At 38.8% G+C, this 24,558-nt stretch overlaps 1 protein-coding gene across 1 annotated transcript in view; it reads left to right on the top strand.

The window, feature by feature from the left end:
• The window catches only part of DNAH6 (dynein axonemal heavy chain 6), a 271,015-nt gene that overhangs the window by 67,625 nt on the left and 178,832 nt on the right, over positions 1–24,558 (top strand). The window contains exons 13-18 of the mRNA XM_004437202.3: positions 1,368–1,519; positions 3,269–3,421; positions 13,908–14,159; positions 17,110–17,238; positions 20,288–20,401; positions 23,845–23,988. Of these exons, the coding sequence (XP_004437259.2) occupies positions 1,368–1,519; positions 3,269–3,421; positions 13,908–14,159; positions 17,110–17,238; positions 20,288–20,401; positions 23,845–23,988 (944 nt within the window). The remainder of the gene's footprint in view (positions 1–1,367; positions 1,520–3,268; positions 3,422–13,907; positions 14,160–17,109; positions 17,239–20,287; positions 20,402–23,844; positions 23,989–24,558) is intronic.

Genomic DNA, 24,558 nt, shown 5'->3' with positions numbered 1-24,558 from the left:
AGAGAGCCTCTCAGATCGTTTGATATCCTTATTTTGTTAGTTCTCAAAAATACACACATCAGGGGCCGGCCCAATGGCATAGTGGTTAAGTTTGTGCGCCCTGCTTCGGCAGCCCTGGGTTCACGGGTTCAGATCCCAGGCTCAAACCTACACCACTCATCAGCCATACTGTGGCGGCATCCTACATACAAAAAATAGAGGAGGATTGGCACAGATGTTAGCTCAGTGACAGTCTTCCTCAAGCAAAAGGAGAAGGATTCGCAACAGATGTTAGCTCAGGGCCAATCTTCCTCACCAAAAAAAAAAAAAAATCAAAACCTTCTGAAGTGAGTGGGGTAGGTAACTGTTGTCCCTTTTCAGTGTTATGAGGAAGCTGAAGCTCAGAGAGATTCAGTGACTTACCCAAAGCCACGTCTGGGTTAGAGAGTGGAGCCTAGGGCTTGTGAGGCTCTCTGTGGTGTGTTCTTTGTACTATGTCACACTCCCCCTATCTTCAGGAGAGGAGATGACATGAAGGCAGGAATCAACACCCTTTTCCCTTTGGGAGATAGAGGAGGGTTACAGAAGGAGAACAGGGAGCGGTAAGGAAATCAGTCTGACCCAAGTGGAGGAAGTAATTGGAGATAAAGTGAGCTAAATTTCAAAGGCCCAGGGGGGTACAGGATTTTGAAAGACAGGCAGAGTAGTTTAGTATTGTATGTGTGTTAGAAAGAGCTGTCTTTGACCAACAGTGTGATAAAAGCGTATCCAAGGATAATCCTGCTTCCACTGGTTCCAGGTCGCTTGGAGGAGGGAGAAAATGGAGGTGGGAAGATTATCACAATGCAAGTGCAGCATATGGCAGATGCACACTGACAAAGGCTGTGACCATGATGCGGGGAGTAGGGCTGGCAGAGAGGCGCTGGGAAGAGGAATGGAGATAGCCTTAGCTTTGCGTGATCTCTTGTGATTCAAACTTTTGTTGTGTTAATATCCTCTGCTTTACTTTGAGGTACCATGTGGGAGAGCCTTAGATAACCTGAACCAACCTGACTCTACAATCTAGTCTATTCCAGACTAGGGTCTCTAATGCAATTACAAGTTATTTTCATCTGCCTTCTCTTAATAGCAGCCGGAAAACATATTTACACATTTAATTATTATTTAAAAACACATTTAATTATCAAATATCAGTTTCTTTATTACAAGAATAAAATATAAAGCATTATGAATTAACATTTTAAAGTTATCCAAGGTATTCTACATATGGATAATAACACAAATACATGTATAAATTTATTAATGCAATGATTTTTAATATATTTTATAATGATCCTTTAAAATTTAATATGATGTATTTTATGCTTTATATGAATTATTTTATGTAGATGTTACGTTCTTTAGTGAACAACTGGAAAAATATCACAGACAGCACAAGGACGCAGTAGCTCTAAGACCCACCAGAAATGTAGGATTGCTGCTCATTGACACTAAGCTGCTAAAAGAAAAACTAATTCCATCACCATTGCGATGCTTGGAGGTAACTATGAACTCGGAAAAATTTTAATTATGGTGTCTACAATGATTTTTTTATTTTTCTACTGCAAATAAACTATCTTTGTTTTCTAGTACTGCAAATATTTAAAATTAACGTAAGTCTAAAATTAATTGCTAGGAAAAGTCCCATATGCTTCTTTCTGTCCCAAGCACAGTCGGCTTTCAGACCAGGGAAGGGAGGGGACTGCAGGTCTCACTCAGACTAGCCTCTTACTGCCACTTCTTTTTCCTTTGTTGGAGCATTTCAAAGCTTCTTGCAAAAGAGATACGGCTGTAACAGCTCAGTGTGTAATGGGAATGCTGGTTGATTGTAGGATACTGAGATCAAGTTAGGAGATCATTTCGTGATCTGAAGCTGCCTCTAAATCTGATTATATTTTGGTGAGTTGGAGAGCTGAGGAAATTTTTATTGCTTCTGTAGTAACTTTCAGATCTTCCTTTGGAGCCAAGAGTATACCTATAAATAATCAAACACCTCCAGAGGGGCAATGCTATAGAATAGGGAGTGGGAAACTAGCCTAAAGGGCCAGTCTAATTTGCCACCAGTTTTGTACATACAGTTTTATTAGAATATAACCATGACTATTGGCTTGTGTATTGCCTGTGGGTGCTTTCTCACTACAAGGGCAGAGTTGAGTAGTTGTGACAGAGACTGTATGTCTTGCAAATCTAAAATATTTACTGTCTGGCCCTTACAGAAAACCTCTGCCGAACCCTGATGTAGACGGCAGAAGACAGAGCCCTGTATAAAAGACTGCAGACCTGAGTGCTAGGATCTGTTCTGTCATTAATTAGCTGTATGGCATTGGGCTTTCTTCTAGAGCTTTGCTTCTTTCATCTGTTAAAAATGGAAAAAATACATAATTGGAGCAAATTCAATTCAATTTCAACAAATTTTTGATCACTACTATATACCAACCCAAAGATAACTGAACTCAAACTGGCTTAAGCAATCAGATAATTTATGGGCTATGTATCTAAAAAGACCAAAGGGTGGATGGCATCAGGGAGATTTGATCTAGTGACTCAATGGTATTACCAAGGACCCAATTTTTTTTCATTTTTTATACTGAGCCTCCTGATGTGCCAGCTTCATCCTAAAGCTAGCATTCCCTCACGTTTGTGAAATGGTTGTCAAAAGCTCCATAGGCTAATTATTTCCTTGTTTATTTACAGAGACAGAAAGAGAGATTGAGATTCTACGCACACATTTCTCAGCCTTAAACAAAAGTCCTGGCCTTCTATTAGATTAGATCAACTAAGGTCAGAGTTCCGCCGTAATCCAATCACATTGGCCAAAGGAAGCCATGCTCATAATTTGCCTAATGATCCGTCAGACTCCATCTTTGTTTCTGAAGGAGAGGTCAATTTCCCCCAAACCGAATGCTACCACTCAACATGAAAGGAGTGGAATTGATGCTGGGAGGGTACTACAATCTCCACTGCATAAGGCAAAGTAGCAGAAAGGGTGCTTACAAGAGATCGGAGCATTTAGGCAACCTTTTTAATAAGATGTGCGATCTAGTTTGTCCTAGAAATGGTCTTCAAAACCTGCCCTTCCTGTTGGTTCATGTGACCAGTAATGATTTAAAGTTAAAAAAGAAATCCCTTCATATACACTGCTGTTTCCCATACCTGCTGACTTAACAGATGTTCAATTAGGATTTATCTAAAATATATAATAAAATGGAAATATTCAAGTAGTTATGAATCACACTTTTTTCTTTCCTAGGTGCTAAATTATATGCTTCCTCGTCAAAGCAAGAAAAAAGTGGATGCCATTATCTCTGAGGCACAAGATGCAGAGTATAAACTTGAATTTATTCCAACTACCACCATAGAATACGTTAACAGCTTGGTATTTCTTGATGAAATTCAGGAAAGGGTGAGTAGATCCTTATATTACTCAGTATTCCAGATCCTGTGGTAGGTATGAAAGACAAATAGAAGAAATCGAGGTACTGAAGCTCAAGAACCATCTGTCAAAATATCATAAACACTTTCAGACAAGCTAATTAGATGCCCTGCGTCACAGCAACAATGACAGCTAACGTTTATCAAACCCTTACAACTAGTCAGGGTTTTCACTAATTTTTTATACTTTAAATCCTCACGAAAACTTAAGTATAGATAATTTTAATTTTCATTCTGCAGATGAGTAAACAGGGACTAAAATAGATTATAGTGTCCAAGATCACAGAGCTTGTATGGGGTAGAGCCAGAATTTAAATTTGGATCTCTGACCACAAAGCCAATGCTCTCAACCACAGTTTATTTCAATGCTTATTTGTGATAAATGGCAATAGAATTGTAATCCAGATATTAGTCGTAATGGAATTCTTGACCCTCAACCTATATCTGCATAATGGTCAGGAAATGTACCTTTATGAATGAAGAAACCCAACTCGAACCAGCTTAAATAATGAGGTGGGGGGCAGGTAGAACAGTAGATATGGGGACTCAAGTGGCACATATGATGGGGTCAGCTATCTCTCCCTCTGTCTCTCTCTCTCTCACACACACATAGTTTTTTGTCTCTCTTATTTCTTTCTCTCTGGAGACTTGGTTTCCTCATCTCAGGCTCTTCTTGTGGCAGGCAGTCCAACATTTACATAGTTTCAATAGTCAGTTTTTCATAAGCTTTCATTCATATCAATTTGGCATTTGAAATAGAGATAAAATATTTTCTTAAATATCTGAAAATTAAAGATATGTTACAAATAAAAAAATATAAACTGAGTGAAATAAGTGATTAACAACTGGATAGTCTGTTATATAGTAATGGAATTAATAGCACAGTAGTCTCCCCTTATCTGCAGTTTCGCTTTCTGCGGCTTCAGTTACCTGTGTCAACCACAATCTGAAAATATTAAATGGAATATTCCAGTAGTCAATAATTCATAAGTTTTAAATTATGCACATTCTGAGTAGCATGATGTAATCTCATGCCATCCTGCTCTGTCCCACTCGGGACATGAATCGTCCATTTGTCCAGCGGATCCACACTGTATACACTACCTGTCCATTATTCATTCAGTAACCGTCTCAGTTATCAGATCGACTATCATCGTATGGCAGTTCTTGTGTTCAAGTAACCCTTATTTTACTTAAAATGGTCACAAAGGGCAAGAGTAGTGATGCTGACAATTCAGATATGCCAGAGAGAAGCCATAAAATGCTTCCATTAAGTGAAAAGTTGAAAGTTCTCGACTTAAGGAAAGGAAAAAAATCGTGTGCTGAGGTTGCTAAGATCTATGGTAACTTTTATTACAGTATATTGTTATAATTGTTCTATTTTATTATTAATTATTGTTGTTAATCTCTTACTGTGCCTAATTTATAAGTTAAACTTTATCATAGGTATATGGTAGTATATGTCATATAGTATATACAGGGTTTGGTACTATCCATGGTTTCAGACATCCACTGGGGATCTTGGAACGTATCCCCTGAGGATAAGGAGGGACTCCTGTAAAGGCTATTTCATGTGCCTGTAGAAGTAACAATTTTGTTTCTCATTTCAAGAAGCAGCACCTTCGTAAAAGGGCAGATGATTGTTGTTTTCCCTCAGGTTTACTCATACATCATCCCAGGAGTCTAAAGACGCCAGTTATTATGATTTATACTAGTCGTTAAGGCTCCTTGGACGAATAACCAAAATCCACATGACCTAGCTTAGGCCAAAAGTGGGGACCCTATTTAAGGATTCAAGAGTGTTTCATAGAACCTTACCCCCTTGATCAAGAATGTAGGTAGGCTTAGGAACTCACCAGAACCAGGAATGAGAAGGCTGTGGGAAACCCAGGTGGTCCTCTCTCCATCTCCCCTCTCTGCATCTCTCTGAGGGTCTGCCTTGCTTCTCTCCCTCTGCAGACAGGCTGCTTCTGCTTCTGCGTCCCACAGCAGCAGACATGGCTACCAGCAGCTTCCAAGTTACAGCGCACGTCTAGCCAGCCACCGAGAGAATCTCTCTCTTCCAATATTAACTCTAGATAGCTAATAAATGGATTCAGCACTGCCCCCCGCCCCGCAATCCTGTTATATAAACTATGACAGGAAGGTAGGATCATGTTGCAGAGGTTAGACTGCTCTCACTGTGTGGTTCCAGAACAGCAAAGTTGATGTGCCATGCAGACAACTCAGACTGTGTCCCATCTCCATGAGGTTGTCTGTACATTGCTGGGTGATGTGTTGGGGAAGCAGCTTCCCATGAGAGATGCTCTCCACGTGTGAACAGCTTTTTTTGGAACCTCATCCATTCATTCAGAAAATTTAGTGAATACCTACTTAGCAGGGTGCAGGGTTTATAACAATGAGTACACCTGCTTTCAAGGAGCTCAGAATCTAGAATGAAATCGGATAATTATTGTACAATGGGTATAGGTATAAGACACTGTTGTGGGACTGGGGGCTTTGTGGTCATTCTTGCCTGTGGGTCACAGAAGGCTTTGTGGAGGATGTGGTATTTAAGCTATGTCCTAAAGTACATCTATTCAGGTGGCATTCCATGGAGAGGGAAAACCATGTGCAAAGACCTGAGGCAGCAGGACAAGAGCATGATCGGCAATTGATATGCTATGGAGAAAGGGTGCTTGGTGGAGAAAGTGGTGAACTGTAGCTAAAGCACTATTCTCAAGGACAGGAGAGGAGGAATGGATGCTAGAGATGTTAAGTAGGTAGAATCGAAAGGGCAACTGAATGAGGGGACAACAAGAGAAGTCCGAGATCACTCTGGGGTATCTTTCTACCGTGAAAGGGTAGAGAGTAGTATCATGAACCAGTGGAGGTAGGGCAGGCCACATAATCATTATCTGACCAGGCCATTTTTGAGAGTGAATGAGGCACTATTAATCACTATGCCAGGACAATAAGTGTAAACCAGGACACTCCCAGAGGAACCTGGACATGTGCTTACTGCAAGGATAGGATGTACAGGAAGATGAACAGATCTTGGGGCACAGAGACTTAGTTCTGTTTATAACTTGTTTAAGGTGTTAGACTTTCAGCTGAAAGTAACAAAAACTCATGCAGTTAGCTTAGAAAAATGAGAAGATTTATTCGAAGTTTGCAGGGATATCTTCTATAAGACATCAAAGTGAAAATGTTTCATAGTCAGTTGGAAGTAGTAAAAGTATTTATTAAAGGATAGTGGGGAACACGCAGCCAGGATCATGGCCTGGCCACACCTCAGGGGCTGCTCTGGAACAATCGCTGCTCAGCACACATGCCTGGAAGCTCAGATATTAGTGCTGAGCATCCTCACAGCACATGTTGTCTCTGAAAACTTGAAATATTGGCACTGTTTAATGCCACTAGGGAACAAAAGAGAGAAGAGAGAAATAAACATTTATAAGAATAATACTAACTGCTCAATTCTGAACAACTTACTCCTGTGTCTGATTGCCTATATTTTATTTTATTTTTTATTTTTTTTTTAAATTTTTTGTTTATTGCAGTAACATTGGTTTATAACATTGTAAAAATTTCAGGTGTACATCATTGTACTTCTATTTCTGCATAGATTACATCATGTTCACCACCAAAATACTAATTACAACCCATCACCACACACATGTACCCAATTATCCCTTTCACCCTCCTCCCTCCCCCCTTCCCCTCTGGTAACCACCAATCCAATCTCTGTCCCTATGTGTTTGTTTATTGTTGTTATTATCTACTACTTAATGAAGGAAATCATACGGTATTTGACCTTCTCCCTCTGACTTATTTCACTTTGCATCATGCCCTCAATGTCCATCCATGTTGTCACAAATGGCTGGATTTCATCGTTTCTTATGGCTGAGTAGTATTCCATTGTGTATATATACCACAGCTTTTTTATCCATTCGTCCCTTGATGGGCACTTAGGTTGCTTCCAAGTCTTGGCTATCGTGAATAAGGCTGCAATGAACACAGGGGTGCATGTACCTTTACAAATTGGTGTTTTCAAGTTCTTTGGGTAAATACCCAACAGTGGAATAGCTGGATCATATGGTAGTTCTATCCTTGATTTTTTGAGGAATCTCCATACTGTTTTCCATAGTGGCTGCACCAGTTTGCACTCCCACCAGCAGTGTATGAGAGTTCCCTTCTCTCCACATCCTCTCCAACACATGTTGTTCCCTGTCTTGTTAATTATAGCCATTCTGACGGGCGTGAGGTGATATCTCATTGTAGTTTTGATTTGCATTTCCCTGATAGTTAGTGATTTTGAACATCTTTTCATGTGTCTGTTGGCCATCTGTATATCTTCTTTGGAGAAATGTCTGTTCAGGTCTTTTGCCCATTTTTAATTGGGTTGTTAGTTTTTGTTGTTGAGATGCATGAGTTCTTTATATATTTTGGAGATTAAGCCCTTATCAGATGTATGGTTTGCAAATATCTTCTCCCAATTGTTAGGTTGTCTTTTCGTTTTGTTGATGGTTTCCTTTGCTGTGCAGAAGCTTTTTAGTTTGATGTAGTCCCATTTGTTTATTTTTTCTATTGTTTCTCTTGCCCGGTCAGATGTGGTGTTTGAAAAGATGTTGCTAAGACTGATGTCGAAGAGCGTACTGCCTATGTTTTCTTCTAGAACTTTCACAGTTTCAGGTCTTACATTCAAGTCTTTAATCCATTTGGAGTTAATTTTTGTGTATGGTGTAAGGTAAGGGTCTACTTTCATTTTTTTGCATATGGCTATCCAGTTTTCCCAACACCATTTGTTGAAGAGACTTTCTTTTCCCCATTGTATGTTCTTGGCTCCTTTGTCAAAGATTAGCTGTCCATAGATGTGTGGGTTTATTTCTGGGCTTTCGATTCTATTCCATTGATCTGTGTGTCTGTTTTTGTGCCAGTACCATGCTGTTTTGGTTACTATAGCTTTGTAGTATATTTTGAAATCAGGGAGTGTGATACCTCCAGCTTTGTTCTTTTTTCTCAGGATTCCTTTAGCTATTCGGGGTCTTCTGTTGTTCCATATAAATTTTAGGATTCTTTGTTCTATTTCTGTGAAAAATGTTGTTGGAACTTTGATAGGGATTGCATTGAATCTATAGATGGCTTTAGGAAGTATGGACATCTTAACTATGTTAATTCTTCCAATCCAAGAGCATGGAATATCTTTCCATTTCTTTGTGTCTTCTTCAATTTCTTTCAGAAATGTTTTATAGTTTTCGGTGTACAGATCTTTCACCTCTTTGGTTAAGTTTATTCCTAGGTATTTTATTCTTTTTGTTGCAATTGTAAATGGGATGGTATTCTTAATTTCTCTTTCTGCTACTTCGTTGTTAGTGTACAGAAATGCAACTGATTTTTGTATGTTGATTTTGTATCCTGCAACTGTCCCATATTCGTTTATTACTTCTAAAAGTTTTCTGGTGGATTCTTTAGGGTTTTCTATATATAAAATCATGTCATCTGCAAATAGTGACAGTTTCACTTCTTCCTTTCCCATTTGGATCCCTTTTATTTCTTTCTCTTGCCTGATTGCTCTGGCTAGGACTTCCAATACTATGTTAAATAGGAGTGGTGACAGTGGGCATCCTTGTCTGGTTCCTGTTCTTAGAGGGATAGCTTTCAGTTTTTCACCATTGAGGATGATATTAGCTGTGGGTTTCTCATATATGGTCTTTATTATGTTGAGGTACTTTCCTTCTATACCCATTTTATTCAGAGTTTTTATCATAAATGGATGCTGGATCTTGTCAAATGCTTTCTCTGCATCTATTGAGATGATCATGTGATTTTTGTTCTTCATTTTATTAATGTGGTGTATTACGTTGATTGATTTGCGAATGTTAAACCATCCCTGCATACCTGGAATAAATCCCACTTGATCATGGTGTATAATCTTTTAACGTATTGTTGTATGCGATTTGCTAGTATTTTGTTGAGGATTTTCGCATCGATGTTCATCAGTGATATTGGCCTGTAATTTTCTTTTTTGTGTTGTCCTTGTCTGGTTTTGGTATCAGGGTAATGTCAGCTTCGTAGAATGAGTTAGGGAGCTTCCCCCCCCTCCTCAATTTTTGGAAGAGTTTGAGAAGGATAGGTATTAAGTCTTCTTTGAATGTTTGGTAGAATTCACCAGGGAAGCCGTCTGGTCCTGGACTTTTATTTTTGGGGAGGTTTTTGATTACTGTTTCGATCTGCTTACTGGTGATTGGTCTATTCAAATTCTCTACTTCTTCTTGATCCAGTTTTGGAAGGTTGTATGATTCTAAGAATTTATCCATTTCTTCCAGATTGTCGAATTGGTTGGCATATAGTTTTTCATAGTATTCTCTTATAATCTTTTGTATTTCTGAGGTGTCTGTTGTAACCACTCCTCTTTCATTTCTGATTTTACTTATTTGTGCCTTCTCTCTTTTTTCTTGGTGAGTCTAGCTAAAGGTTTGTCTATTTTGTTGATCTTTTCAAAGAACCAGCTCTTGGTTTTATTAATTTTTTCTATTGTTTTTTTGGTCTCTATTTCATTTATTTCTCCTCTGATTTTTATTATTTCCCTTCTTCTACTGATTTTGGGCTTTGTTTGTTCTTCTTTTTCCAGTTCCTTTAGGTGCATTGTTAGATTGTTTATTTGAGATTTTTCTTGTTTGTTGAGATAGGCCTGTATTGCTATAAACTTCCCTCTTAGAACCGCTTTTGCTGTATCCCATAAATTCTGGCATGTCGTATTTTCATTTTCATTTGTCTCCAGGTATTTTTTGATTTCTTCTTTGATTTCTTCATTAACCCAGTCGTTGTTCAGTAGCATTTTGTTTAATCTCCATGTATTTGTGGCTTTTCTGATTTTCTTCCTATAGTTGATTTCTAGTTTCATACCTTTGTGGTCAGAAAAGATGCTTGGTATTATTTCAATCTTCTTAAATTTATGGAGACTTGTTTTGTGGCCTAATATGTGATCAATCCTGGAGAACGTTCCATGTGCATTTGAAAAGAACGTGTATTCTTCGGTTTTTGGATGGAATGCTCTGTATATATCTACTAGGTCCATCTGTTCTAGTGTGTTGTTTAAGGCCAATGTTTCCTTATTGATCTTCTGTTTGGATGATCTGTCCGTTGGTGTAAGTGGAGTGTTAAAGTCCCCTACTATTATTGTGTTACTGTCTATTTCTGTTTTTATGTCTGTTAATAATTGCTTTATATATTTAGGTGCACCTACATTGGGTGCGTAGATATTTACAAGTGTTATATCCTCTTGTTGGATTGTTCCCTTGATCATTATGTAATGCCCTTCTTTGTCTCGTTTTACAGTTTTTGTTTTAAAGTCTATTTTGTCTGATATGAGTACTGCTACCCCAGCTTTCTTTTCATTGCCATTTGCGTGGAGTATCTTTTTCCATCCCTTCACTTTCAGTTTGTGAGTGTCTTTAGGTCTGAAGTGTGTCTCTTGTATGCAGCATATATATGGGTCTTGTTTTTTTATCCAGTCAGCCACCCTATGCCTTTTAATTGGAGCATTTAGTCCATTGACATTTAAAGTAGCTATTGATAAGTATGTACTTACTGCCATTTTTAACTTTTTTTTTTTCACCTCAGTGTTTTAGTAGTCCCTCTCTGTTCCTTCCTTCTTCTATACAGAATTGATGGTCACTTTAGTTTGACCTCTGTCTGAAAGCTGTACTCTTTAACTACCCTCCTCCCTCCTTTTATGTTTTTGATATCATATCCAACCTCTTTTTTGTGCATTTGTATCCATTACGTTCTAATCGTGGAAATAGATAATTTTTCCTATTTGTGGTCTTCTCTTTTCCCCTTAAATCAGTCCCTTTAACATTTCTTGTAACACTGGTTTCTTGGTGACAAACTCCTTTAATTTTTGCTTATCTGGGAAAATTTTGATCTCTCGTTCCATTTTGAACGATAACCTTGCTGGGTAGAGTATTCTTGGCTGTAAGTTTTTTCGTTTTAGCACTTTAAATATATCATGCCATTCTCTTCTAGCCTGTAAGGTTTCTGGTGAGAAGTCAGCTGATAGCCTTATGGGGTTTCCTTTGTATGTAACTTGACATTCTCTTGCGGCTTTTAGGATTCTCTCTTTATCTTTAATTCTGGACATTTTGATTATGATGTGTCTTGGTGTGGGCCTCTTTGGGTTTATCTTGTTTGGGGCTCTCTGTGCCTCCTGTACCTGGATGTCTGTTTCCTTCCTTAGGTTAGGGAAGTTTTCATCTATTATTTCTTGAAATAGATTCTCTGCCCCCTTGTCTCGCTCTTCTCCTTCCGGGACACCTATAACACGGATGTTAGTGCGCTTGATGTTGTCCCAGAGGTCCCTTAGACTGTCCTCACTCTTTTTAATTCTTTTCTCTTTTACCTGTTCACCTTGGGTAATTTCTTCTAGTCTTTCTTCCAGCTCACAGATCCGTTCTTCTGTATCCTCTATTCTGCTTTTGAGTCCCTCTAATGAGTTTTTCATTTCCAGTATTGTATTCTTCATTTCTGATTGGTTCTTTTTTATATCTTCCATTTCTTTGTTGACATTCTCACTGAGTCCATCTATTCTTCTCCCCAGATCAGTGAGCATCCTTAACACTCTTAGTTTGAACTCTCTGTCGGGTAGGTTGCTCATTTCTGTTTCACTAAGTTCCTTTTCTGGGGTTTTGTCCTGTTCCCTTACTTGGAATGTATTCTTTTGCCTCTTCATTTTGCCTCTTTCCCTGTGCTTGTGTCTACGTATTAGGTAGGTCAGCTACGGCTCCTGCTCTTGGATAGGTGACCTTATGTAAGTGATGGCTTAGGAGGCTTCCAGTGTGCTTCCCTCAGTTCTCAATGTTCCAGGGGTGACCCCTATGTGGGCTACGTGTATCCTTCTGCTGTGGCCTGTTTGCTCTCCCTGTAGGCGCCCAGGGAGGCTGAGTTATGCTCCTGGCCAGCTGTTGTAATGCTCAGCTGCTTGTAGTTGTTGTGGGCCCTTCAGTCTCTTTATCAGCTGTGGGGAGCCCCAGCACAGTTGGCTGCAAGTTCTAATACCACATTTGTGTTGCAGTATTTCTTTTAAGTGAGTAGGCCCCCACCGTGGCAGGTTGTTAGGCTCAGGGCCTTACAATTGCTGTAAGCCTCTAGCCTATTAGGTCTCTTGTCAGCTCTCTGAGGATTGCAGCTGGGTGGGGCTGGCCTCAGGCACAGGAGCACCCAATTGTTTCAGGTTTTGGAAGGTGGAGCAAACCTCCTATGTGGGTCTTTGAGAAGTACAAGTCTTCTGTGGCTGAGAAGCCCTGCCGCCCACAGGTCCACACACACAGTCAACACAGTCCTGCCCCGTGTGAGCGCCCCGACCTCCCCAAGTGGACCCAGTCTCTCCAGGGCGGGAGCCCCACACACTCTGCCACCGCCCGACACTCTCCACCCGCTCCTTGTGCACACCCTGCCCCGCTCAAGTCAGCTCAGTTGCCAGGCTGCAGAGAATCCAGTCACCAATCTATGCAGGCCCACACGTTGCCTGAGGGCTTGTTGTTGGGTGGGGCTAGTCTCTAGGGTGGGCTGCCTGCCCTGGCTGAGCTGGATTAAATCGGTGCTCTAGCGGGTGGAGCAGACCCTGGGCTAGCAGGTCTCAGGGAGAACTCCAATGGCGTCTGTGTCAGCACGCTAACACCAGGCCACAACAATGGCCGCTGCCAATGTCCCAGTCCCTGGAGAGGTCTCACCCCTCACCGAGATGCACTCAGGGCCTATTAGGTGAGTCTCTTGTCACCAAAGCACTGTGCACCTTTCTTTCTGGTGATTTTAGGATGCTTTCTGGAACGGGTGAGTTTGTGCGCGGGCCCTTTAAGAGCCAGTTTTAGTTTCTTTGTGAACCGGGTTTTCTGGGGGTGCTACCCAATGCTTTAGTAGCAGGCAAAGTCAGATATTATGCTGCTGGTCTCAATTGTGCTGGGTCCACAAAATGCCCACAGCGGGGGCGCTCCCCGGCTCAGGGCCCCGCGCCTCCAGGGAGGCTGCGTACCTATGAGCTGCTCCCGGCGGCCGTGAGGCTGGCGGCTTGTGAAGGCGGCATTTTTCCTCTCCAGAAGGGAGTCTCTGCCTCTTCTACCCCAGTAAGGATTGTCCGTTGTTGCAGGAGTTCCTCTTATCCAGTTTTCAGTTCTGTCTCAGGGGTAATTTTTCCACGAGTAGTTGTAAATTGGCTGTGTCCACGGGAGGAGGTGAGTTCAGAGTCTGCCTAGGCCGCCATCTTGACTCCGCCCCTGATTGCCTATATTTTAACAATGACTGTATTGATCACCCAGCAGGCTTCAGCCAGTTTGATCGCAATGTTAAATGCACTCCTCACATGCTGAGTATTCCCAGTGTGACGGTCATAGTGCACAGCAGCTGTCTCCTATTAGACAAAACTTAAAGGTGTTATAGGACTCTGACATATGTAACGAGCAGCCAATGTTTCTATTTAGATTGAAAGCCTTGAAGATGAAGGGAATGTAGTGATTCAAATGTACAAGCTCATTGAACAGTATCAGGCCCCCACACCTCCTGAAGACTTTGCTGTTTTTGCTACTATGAAGCCGTCCATTGTTGCTGTTCGGAATGCCATTGATAAATCTGTGGGTGACAGAGAAACAAGAATTAAGCAATTTTGTCTGCATTTGGGTAGAGATCTTGAAGACCTAAGCAATGAAGTGAATGAAGTGAAGCTGCGAGCACAGGTAAACCAATGTAGGATTTTTAAAAAATAATGTATATGAAATTTGACTATTATATTTTAATTAAACCATTTGGGGAGCATATTTCATTTTAATCTGATTTAACTTTTGTTTTTTATGGTTTCATTTTAATCAATTAATGTCTTTAAGCTACTATTTAAAATTGAAAATATTTCTAAACCTCTAAGTACTGAATAAATTCCAGACCACTGCAAGTAAAGCGTGTATGTGATAGTGAATTTTCTTTCTCCTGGCTTGTATTTATTATTTTGAAATGAGTGTTTTTACAACTTTTTAGCATATTTTTTAGCTATTGTCACAATTTTAAAGTTTGCTGAGCCACATATTAGAAAATTCCCATTTAGGAAGGGGCAGAGTATAAACTGATAAATGATAATAAAGAATGTATGGTTAACTTGCACCAATTTTACTATACAAAAGATACAAGGTGAATTTTTTAAGAATTTAGAATAGACATCTGGGTGATTCTTAACTGAACCATACATGAAAGTATGATTTTGTAATGATCCATTATTTCATCATTAACATCAACTAAATCTTATCACAGAAGTATAAAACCACATGAAGTTATAATTAAATCAGAAAAATTGGAAAAATTCAATGTCTTTCAACAATATATTAATAAAATGTGTTATGGTACATCCACTCAAAGGAATACAATGCAGACATTAAAGATTAGAATATACATTTCTATGTATTGCCATGGAAACCTAAAAGTAGCTAACATTTATTGTGTACTTACTATGTGTCAAGTGCTTTTCTAAGGACTTGGCATTGTTTTTACTTTCATATTGAAGTATTTTTGTATTTTCACATGGAGAAAACTGTACATAACTGTAATAACTGTACAACTCAATGAATTATCAGAAAGTGAACACGTCCATGTGTCTCCTACTCATGTCAAGAACTATGAAGTTACTGGTACCCTGATTGTCTCTTCTAATCACTAACCCCTCCTTCCTCTGCAAAGGCAGCCACTACCCTGGATTCTAATGCCATAAATTGGTTTTGCCTGTTTGTGAACTTCAGTTAAATAGAATCACACAGTATGCCCTTTATTTGATTTCGTTACATGCCTGAGGTTCATCCATGTTGCTGTGTGTGGATATAGTTTATCCACATTTGTTGCTGTATAGTATTTCAAAGTATGCCACAATTTAATTATCCGTTCCACGGGTGATGGACATTAGGATTATTTATAGTTTTTGACAATAATGCATAATGCTTCTAGGAACATTCTTATATACCTTTGCATGTTTTAAGTCATTTAATTCTCAGAACACCTATTGGGTCTTATTATTCACATTTTATAGAAGAGGAAGCCAAGGGTACAGGGAAGTTAAGTAACTTACCCAGGGTGACACAAATAGTAAATGGAGGAACCAGGATTCGATCTTAGGCAGTCTGCTTCCAATGGTTAATAGTCTGCTATTAACTGCTGTATTATATACCATATGCCATACACAGCAGACTATTAAAAATATGAATACTTATTCTTTGTTCAGGAACAATGCAAGTGTGTATAGATAGATTGCTAGAGAAAGCAAAAGTGCCAGCAAGTGCTTTATGTGTAATCATGCACATACACAAAAATGATAGCAAAAGTTCTCTCCAGCGAGTACTTCTTCTATAGAGGATTTGGAATTAATTCATTATTACTCTTGAGCAAAGAACTGCAACTTCATTATTTCCGTAAGTGATATCATCTTGCTGTCAAGACTGCCACTCCTGCTGATGGAAGGAGTTGGAGAAAAAACCTAAATGTGACACTTGATAACTACAATTTAGTTCAGTTTGAAATGTCTATTTCATTCCAAATAGATTTTGGGATAGATTTTAATTCAGTTCAAAATCTGAACTCCCTATCAGGCATTTCTTCACCTTGCCACCATCCCCTCCCACCTCTTGCTTCATAAGGGCAAGTCTGCGTTTCTTCCTGGTGGACGGAGGGGAGGAGCATCCAGTCCTAATGCTGCCCTCTGGACTATAGAGCTTCCAGTGCACTTTGGCTGGGCTGGGCCTGGTCATCCCAAGCAGCTGTTAGCTTAGGGTTCCTCTTGGTTCTTTAGGTACCATGCTAGCCCCTGCTGCTGCAAGCAGTCATTTCTGCCATAGTCTACAGCCTCAAGCAATCTGTGGCTTTCTCATCCTGACCTCAGACTTCCGGTCCACCAGTTCTTTCAGCAGTTCCCACTGCCACAATCAGGGCACATGAGAACGTCATGATCCCCACACACCACACCAAACCACGAGGCACTAGAGTGTCAACACAAGCCCCTTCTGCCTGGACACTTCCCTTAGCTTTTTCCAATCTAGAGCATGTTGCATTTTCAATGCAGAGTCATGCTGAATCAGAGATTGGCCTCCCCAAAGCTATGGCTATAATAGTTCTCAGAGTCTTCCAATTTCTCAGATTCTCGCAAACCTAGTTAAGTGTTTCTACTTTGCTCTGGAACTTTTCCGTTCCCATTCACTGGATGGGGTTTCAGTTCTAACAGGTCAGCCAGAAAACTTATGTCTGACCATTTATTCTTTATTTTCTCTCTTCCTCCCTTTTAGAAATCAAAGGACTTTCTATTTCCTTTATTGTAAAATGGGAATTTTCCTTATATCCCCTTCCTTCTCTTTCCTGTTGCATTCACCTCCCCTTCTGTGAAGTCATGCTTGTTGAAGAAGTGTAGGAAATGAAAGTGCGTGAGGGAAAATATATTAGATCCTATTTAAAAACAATATTATCCTCATGATACTTCTTTATACATTTCTGTACTTTTTTACAATGTATATGCATTACTTTAAAATTTAGGGAAAGCAACCATTTTAACATATTTTCTAAAAACCAGACTGAAAAGAGAATTAGAAAAAATATTTTTTGAGATGTTTATTAATTCATTTAATTAAGAATGACTAATCAAAAACTATCTTAATTTTCCAGGATCCACAGATTTTGGATATTAATGCTGACCAAGACAGAATAAAGGTCACATTGCATGATCTGCAATTGGTTCTAGATGATCTTCAAAAACGTGCATTTCAATTTAAATCCTATCAGAAGAATTTTAAGGTAACAATAGCTCTACACATCTGTTTTAAAACGTGTATAGAAATGGCATTGATGTACAAGCACTTTCAGCAATGTGACTATACACATTCAGTGATCCAGTCACACCTATATGCTAGTCATTGTGCTGGAACAGTCTGAAATGCAAAAGGTGATGTGTTCCCTGCCTGTGAAGTGCTTGAAGATCAGTACACATGAGAGACAAAATATCTTTCTTATTAAGAAGTAATTGTGAATTATAGATAAATCTTCAGACCAGGGACTATAGTTTGTATGTTAAAATGTATGTAGCTTTTTACATGTGGTCAATTAAAGCCCGTCTATTCTTTCTTAGGTAATATTTAAACTTCTGTTACATTCAAATGTGTGTTATGATTCCACGAATATTTCCTGATTTTTCCTGGTTTGATGTGCCAATTTGATGAAAGAGAATTTAGGGATGAAAGCCAGGGGATAGATGGATCCAAAAGGGTAGGTTTGAAAGGCTAAATAGTGAGAGATATAAGTACTCTGAACAGCTATTAGAGAGACAAAAAAGAGAAGAGAATAGAAAAGAAAAGTTTCCTGGGGTCAGAATCAGGGGCCACCAGCAATGAGGAAGCTGTTGTTAGTCTCCCTCAAAGTCTTGGAGGAGTGCCTGGACCTCACATGGGAATGCACCTATCTCTTCCAGAGCCCCAGTGGATAGCCAGCAAGTGATCTGAGGAGCTGTCCACTCCAGAGCCCAGGTCGTGGTGGAGCAATCTGCAAACTAATGAGCTTGACACTAGACAGTGTGACTAGTGCAATACTTGAGGCAGGAGGTTTGTGCGTGAAAGAACTAGGGTTCAAAGCTGTGCCCGAGTTAAGTTAATTGACCTACAAGATAGGAAAGTATGCAGTAGGAAGGGAGTTATGGCGGAAACATTACGTGATAAAAAGCTACAACTAACAGGTGGGCGTTCCTTGGGTCAGAAAGAATAGCATTGCTTGAGCCAGAGCGTGAAATAGAAGTGTGTCCCCACCCCCCCCTTCCACATTCCGTATCTGTACTTGACTAATTCTTCCTTTATGATCACCTCAGATCCAGCCTTCCCTCTGCAGCTCTCACTCATTTGGGATATAGGAGTGAAGGCCTAACTGGCCTAGGAAATGATTTCTAATTCTTAGTGAAGACAAGACTAGATCACTAATGTCAGGATAATGCTGGCCTCATAAAGTGAGTTTGGAGGTGTTCCCACCTCTTCTATTTTTTGGACAAGTTTGGGAAAGATTGGCATGAATTCTTTTTTATTTTTTTATTTTTTTTTTTTATTTTTTTATTTATTTATTTTTTTTTTAAAGATTTTATTTATTCAGTTTTTTCCCCCCAAAGCCCCAGTAGATAGTTGTATGTCATAGGTTCACATCCTTCTAGTTGCTGTACGTGGGACTCGGCCTCACGTTGGACGGAGAAGTGGTGCCTCGGGGCGCTCCCGGGATCCGAACCCGGGCCGCCAGCATCAGAGCGCGCGCACTTAACCGCTAAGCCACGGAGCCGGCCCATGAATTCTTTTTTAAATGTTTGGTAGAATTCACCAGTGAAACCATCTGGCCCTGGGCTTTTCTGTGTTGGGAGGTTTTTGATTACTCATGCAATCTTCTTACTCATTATTGGTCTGTTCAGATTTTCTACTTCTTTCTGATTCAGTCTTGGTAGGTTGTATTTTTCTAGGAATTTACCTATTTTTTCCAGGTTATCCAATTTGTTGGCATATAATTGTTCAAAATAGTCTCTCATGATCCTATGTATTTCTGTGGTATCAGTTGTGATGTCTCCTCTTTCATTTCTGATTTTATTTTTTGGGGTCTTTGTCAATTTTGTTTATCTCTTTGAAAGACCAGCTGTTACTTTCATTATCTTTTCCATTGTTTTTCTGGTCTCTATTTCATTTATTTCAACTCTGATCTTTGTTATTTTCTTCCATCTGCTAATTTTGGGCTTAGTTTGTTCTTCTTTTTCTAGTTCCCTGATTTGTAAAGTTAAGTTGTTTATTTGAGATCCTTCCATTTTCTTAATATATGCACTTATCACATAAACTTCCCTCTCAGAACTGCTTTTGCAGCATCCCATAGGTTTTGGTGTGCTGTATTTCCATTTTCATTTGTTTCAAGATGTTTTTTGATTTCCCTTTGATTTCCTCTTTGACCCATTGGTTGTTCAGGAGTGTGTTGTTTAGTTTCCACGTGCTTGTAAATTTTCCGGCTTTCCTCTTGTTGATTTCTAGTTTCATACAATTGTGGTTGGAGAAGATACTTGGTATGACTTCAGTCTTCTTAAATTTGCTAAGATTTGTTTTGTGACCTACTATATAATCTACCCCGGGGAAGTTTCATGTACACTTGAAAAAAATGTGTTTTCTGCTGCTGTTGGATGGAATGTTCAAAGTCCTAGCAGATCACAGGGCTCACAATTTCTGTGTGACCAACCCCCTGGAGGATTCCCTACCTCCAAGCCTAGGCAGTCTTAAAATGTTTCTCATGAAAACAGCTTCTTCAGATTTTGTTGCAACCTTTCTCTCAATAGGGTTTATATACAGCCCATGGGATTAGTAAGAGGTAGGAAACCAGGCTGTCGTTTCCATCTTAAATCTCTTCATCCCCTCCACCAGCTACCACACAAACATCTTCTCCCTCTTCTCTCATCTAAGTACATAAGCCCTAAAGGAAATCAGTGCCTCTGGAGACTCATCTGTTTTCCAAAAAATGCCAGGCGTGTATATGCATATATGATCCAACTGGAAGAAGGATGCCCATAGTACTCTTTTAATATTTGTCTTTGGAGAATATTTAAATTCTAAGAAGTATAAAGAGTTACATTTTGTCACTCAAATGAAAATTTGAATGTACATGGGGTTTTGTGATTTGTTTTGTTTTCTTTCATTTGTTTCTATCTCTCCTTTCCTTTCCCCATTTAGGACCTATCCATATTCTGCTAATTAGTCACTGTATCAAGAATTACTAGTAGGAGGATAACATAAGATCTTTGTATCTGAAAACTAAATAGTGCATTTTTCTTATTATATTTTTAAAGGTGGAAGTGTCCAAGTTTGAAGCTTTGGAAGAAGTTAGTGCTGAATTGAAGCTCAAACAGTTGCTCTGGGATTCTTTGTCTGAATGGGATCAACTCCAACAAGAGTGGCTAAAGGTAAAGAAAAAAAAAAAATCTTTCAATTCTTAAATCATTTTTGTATTAATTAGATTTAAAATCCTAATAATGTCAATTGTAATTTTTAACAATCTTGTATATTCTTAATTTCAGTAAAATATGCAATATTATAATCTTAAGGGAATTATTATCAGCTTTCCAGTGAAATGCACAAAGGTCATTCTGTCACTGTATACCACAGAGCAGAATGCATTATTGTAAGGCAGGCTTCTTGGGTCCTCCATTTAAGAAGGCTATATGAAGGGAGCGTCAAAAGACCTCACTGTGTGACGTTTAACTGCTTTGTGGTTTCTGAGCACAGTGTTGTGATGATACACTATACCCAAGTGTTCTTGAGGATTGTAGGATTCCATTTGTGGTCTACACACTTTAGATTTCTGTTAGCTTAGGTATCTGTTCTTGTTTTCCTTTAAATAAAAATGAAGCCATTTTGTTCACCGTGATAGAATGGAATCAAAGTAATGAGATGTAGGATCTTCCCTTGAGGCTCAGTAGTAAATTCTCTTAACTAGTGGTCCAAGTACCATAGAGTTTGGTTTCTGGAGTCTACCCTTATATTCAAACCTTAACAAGGGTCAACCCTCCAAGAGACAGAAGAGATGACCATCTGTTCTTTCAAGTGTGATATGGTCACGTTAGAAATACCATCAACTTCAAAAATATTGTTTTACATTTGCTCATTCAGCCTACCTGTGCTGATACCTATAATTAGACGTCACGTATCTGGGTTAAACAACAGTGACACAGGAAATGTTTCCTCGAGAATGTTCTAGGTGCTGAGGATACCAGTTGAGAATAAAAGTACAAAGTCCTAACGCTCACAGAACTTACCTTTTCATGGAGAAAGTAGAAAACAAGCAAATATATGTGATAGTATCAGAGAATTTTAAGTGCTCTTGCATAACTCGTTTATCACTTATCTCAGAAGTATAAAATGCTCCTGAGGAGTAGAGAGGAAGCTTAGAGAGTTTTCTCATTACCACCATAGATTAGAACAGTGGCTTCCAAAGTGGGATGAATTCACCAGAGGAAATGCACAAAAAAGACCCAATAGGGGGCAGAAAGAAAATGTTGAATCTAGGGCAAAAAAAGAAAAATGAAGTAGACAATTTTTTTTTTATTGAGACATATTTGACGTATAACATTATATTAGTTTCTGGTGTACAACTTAATGATTCAATGTTTGTATATATTGCGAAACAATCACTACAGTAAGTCCAGTTAACATCCATTGCCATACATAGTTCCAAAAAATATTTTTTTCTTATGTTGAAAACTTTTAGGATCTACTCTCTTAGCAACTTTCAGATATGCGATAAGGTATTATTAACTATAGTCACCATGATGTACATTACATCCCCAGGCCTTATTTATTTTACGACTGGAAGTTTGTACCTTTTGACCCCCTTCACCCATTTCACCCCCACCACCCTGCAACAACTAACCAATCTGGTCTCTGTATCTGTGAGCTCGCTTTTTTGTTTTGTTTTGTTTTAGATTTCACATATAAGTGAGATCATACAGTATTTTTCTGACTTATTTCATTTAAAATAGTGCCCACAAGGTCTATCCATGTTGTTGCCTATGGCATATGATTTCATTCTCTTTTATGGCTAAATAATATTCCACTGTGTATATATATGTATATGTGTATATGCATATATATACACACCACATTTTCTTCATCTGTTGATCCATCAGTGGACATTTAGGTTGTTTCCATGTCTTGGCTATTGTAAATAATGCTTAATGAACCTGAGGTGCATATATCTCTTCAAATTAGTGTTTTCATTTTCTTCGGATAAATACCCAGAAGTGGAATTGCTGGATCACATGGTAGTTCTATTTTTAATTTTTTTGAGGAATCTCTATACTGTTTTCCATAGTGGTTGCAAAAATTTACATGCCCACCAACAGTGCACAAGTGTTCACTTTGCTCTACATTTTTACCAACACTGATTATTTCTCATCTTTTTGATGCTAGCTATTCTAACAGGTATAAGGTGATATCCCATTGTGGTTTTGATTTGAATTTCCCTGATAATTAGTGATGAGCATCTTTTCATGTACTTGTTATATCTTCTTTGGAAAAATGTCTATTCAGATTCTCTGCCCATTTTTTAGTTGGATTGTTTGGTTTTTTGCTGTTGAGTTGTATGAGTTCTTTATATATTTTGGATATTAGCCCCTTATCAGATATATGGTTTGCAAATATTTTCTCCCATTCAGTAGATTGCCTTTTCATTTTGTTGTTGGTTTCCTTTGCTTGCAAAGTTTTTAGTTTGACGTAGTCCCACTTGTTTATTTTTGCTTTTGTTGCCTTTGCTTTTGGTGTCAAATCCAAAAAATCATCACCAAGACTGATGCCAGGAAGCTTACTGCCTGTGTTTTCTTATAGGAATTTTTATGGCTTTCAGGTCTTACATTCAAGTCTTTAATCCATTTTGATTTAGTTTTTGTGTAGGGTGTAAGATAGTTGTCCAGTTTCATTTTTTTGCATGTGGCTGTCCAGTTTTCCCAACAGCATTTATTAAGGAAACTGTCCTTTCCCCATTGTTTATTCTTGGCTCCTATGTCGTAAATTAATTGGCCATGTATACATGGGTTTATTTCTGGACTCTCTATTCTGTACCATTGGTCTACGTGCCTATTTTTATGCCAATACCATATTGTTTTGATGACTGTAACTTTGTAATACAGTTTGAAATCAGGGAATTGATGCCTCCAGCTTTGTTCTTCTCTCTCAAGATTGCTTTGGCTATTCAGGGTCTTTTGTGGTTCCATACAAATTTTAGGAATGTTTGTTCTATTCTGTGAAAAATGCCATTGGAATTTTGTTAGCAATTGCGCTGAATCCATAGATTGCTTTAGGTAGTATGGACATTTTAACAATATTAATTATTCCAATCCGTGAGCATGCAATATCTTTCCATTTTTACAAATTTTCTATTGCTTTCAGTCCATGTGACCTTCTAACATGTCAATACGTGTGTACACTTATATGTTTACATAACTGAGAAATATATTTATAGATACAAGCATATATTGGGGTATATCTTGAAATAACTCTATTAAAGGGCTACATAAGCAAATAATAGGAGACTACTAGGTGAGAAATTTCTGGTTAGGGAGAGTAAAAATTAGCTACTTGTGTCCTTACAAGGGTTGGCCCCCAGGAATAAATTATAGGGATTGCAATACTGCATTTGATGATATGGGAGACAAGGACGTGCAAGGAATAAATAAGTGGTGCCTGATACACTATTAGCAATCTTAGTAAGTAAAGCCATTTCCAAAAGTATAGAGTTGACTTGGATTAACAATATAACCCCTGGAAAATCTGAGTAAAGTAAAAAATTTTACAATTTAAGCTTGCCTTTTATCATTTAACTTCTTTTTTTTTTTTTCCCTAATTTTCATAGTCCAAATTTGACTGCCTGGATCCAGAAGTTCTAAACAGTCAAGTTTCTAAATACACCAAATTCGTGACTCAATTGGAAAAAGGCTTGCCACCCAACAGTGTAGTGCCCCAGCTGAAAAGTAAGGTGGAAAAAATGAAAGAAAAGGTAAGTTTAGTGGAAATTATTTCAAAAACTCCAGGTCAGTCAGTTACTACTTGACGCTAATGAGACCAAAGTCAGGAATTCTCTGTTTAAACTGGTCAGCTTTGCAGAGAGAGAAGAAAGAACAGACAAATTCAGTTTTTGCAGAGACACAGACTTCATCCGTGTCTTCAACTGGCCAAATCATGCAGTTGAATACCTTGGTTAGACGGGGCATTCAGAGTAGGAGTTTCCTGGTGATAGGGAAAGTAGGGCAGGAATGGGTTGTAGGTATGCCAAGATACTGATCCACGCAGCCTTTAGACAGCCAGATGAGGCTAGGGCAGCCTTGGCCATTTACACCACTGCACCAAACAAATATGCCATTTTTCAGACGTGCCCTGGTGTGAAGAAGGTTGAAGTAGGTAGTAGATGTGCTGGGCTGGCTTTTTGAAACCTATCACTATTTAACCAGTACTTGAAATGAGAAGGAAAATGGAAATGATTTTATCCTTTTAAGCAGTTTTAGGTTTTTTTACAAGGTGAGATAAAGGACTAAAAGAAGACATGAGTAGGAAAAGTAAGCAAAGCTTC

Source organism: Ceratotherium simum, chromosome 11 (assembly GCF_057802395.1).
Source record: "Ceratotherium simum simum isolate JZ-2026a chromosome 11, ASM5780239v1, whole genome shotgun sequence".
NCBI lineage: Eukaryota > Metazoa > Chordata > Mammalia > Perissodactyla > Rhinocerotidae > Ceratotherium > Ceratotherium simum.
This window is presented reverse-complemented; position numbering and strand designations above follow the sequence as displayed.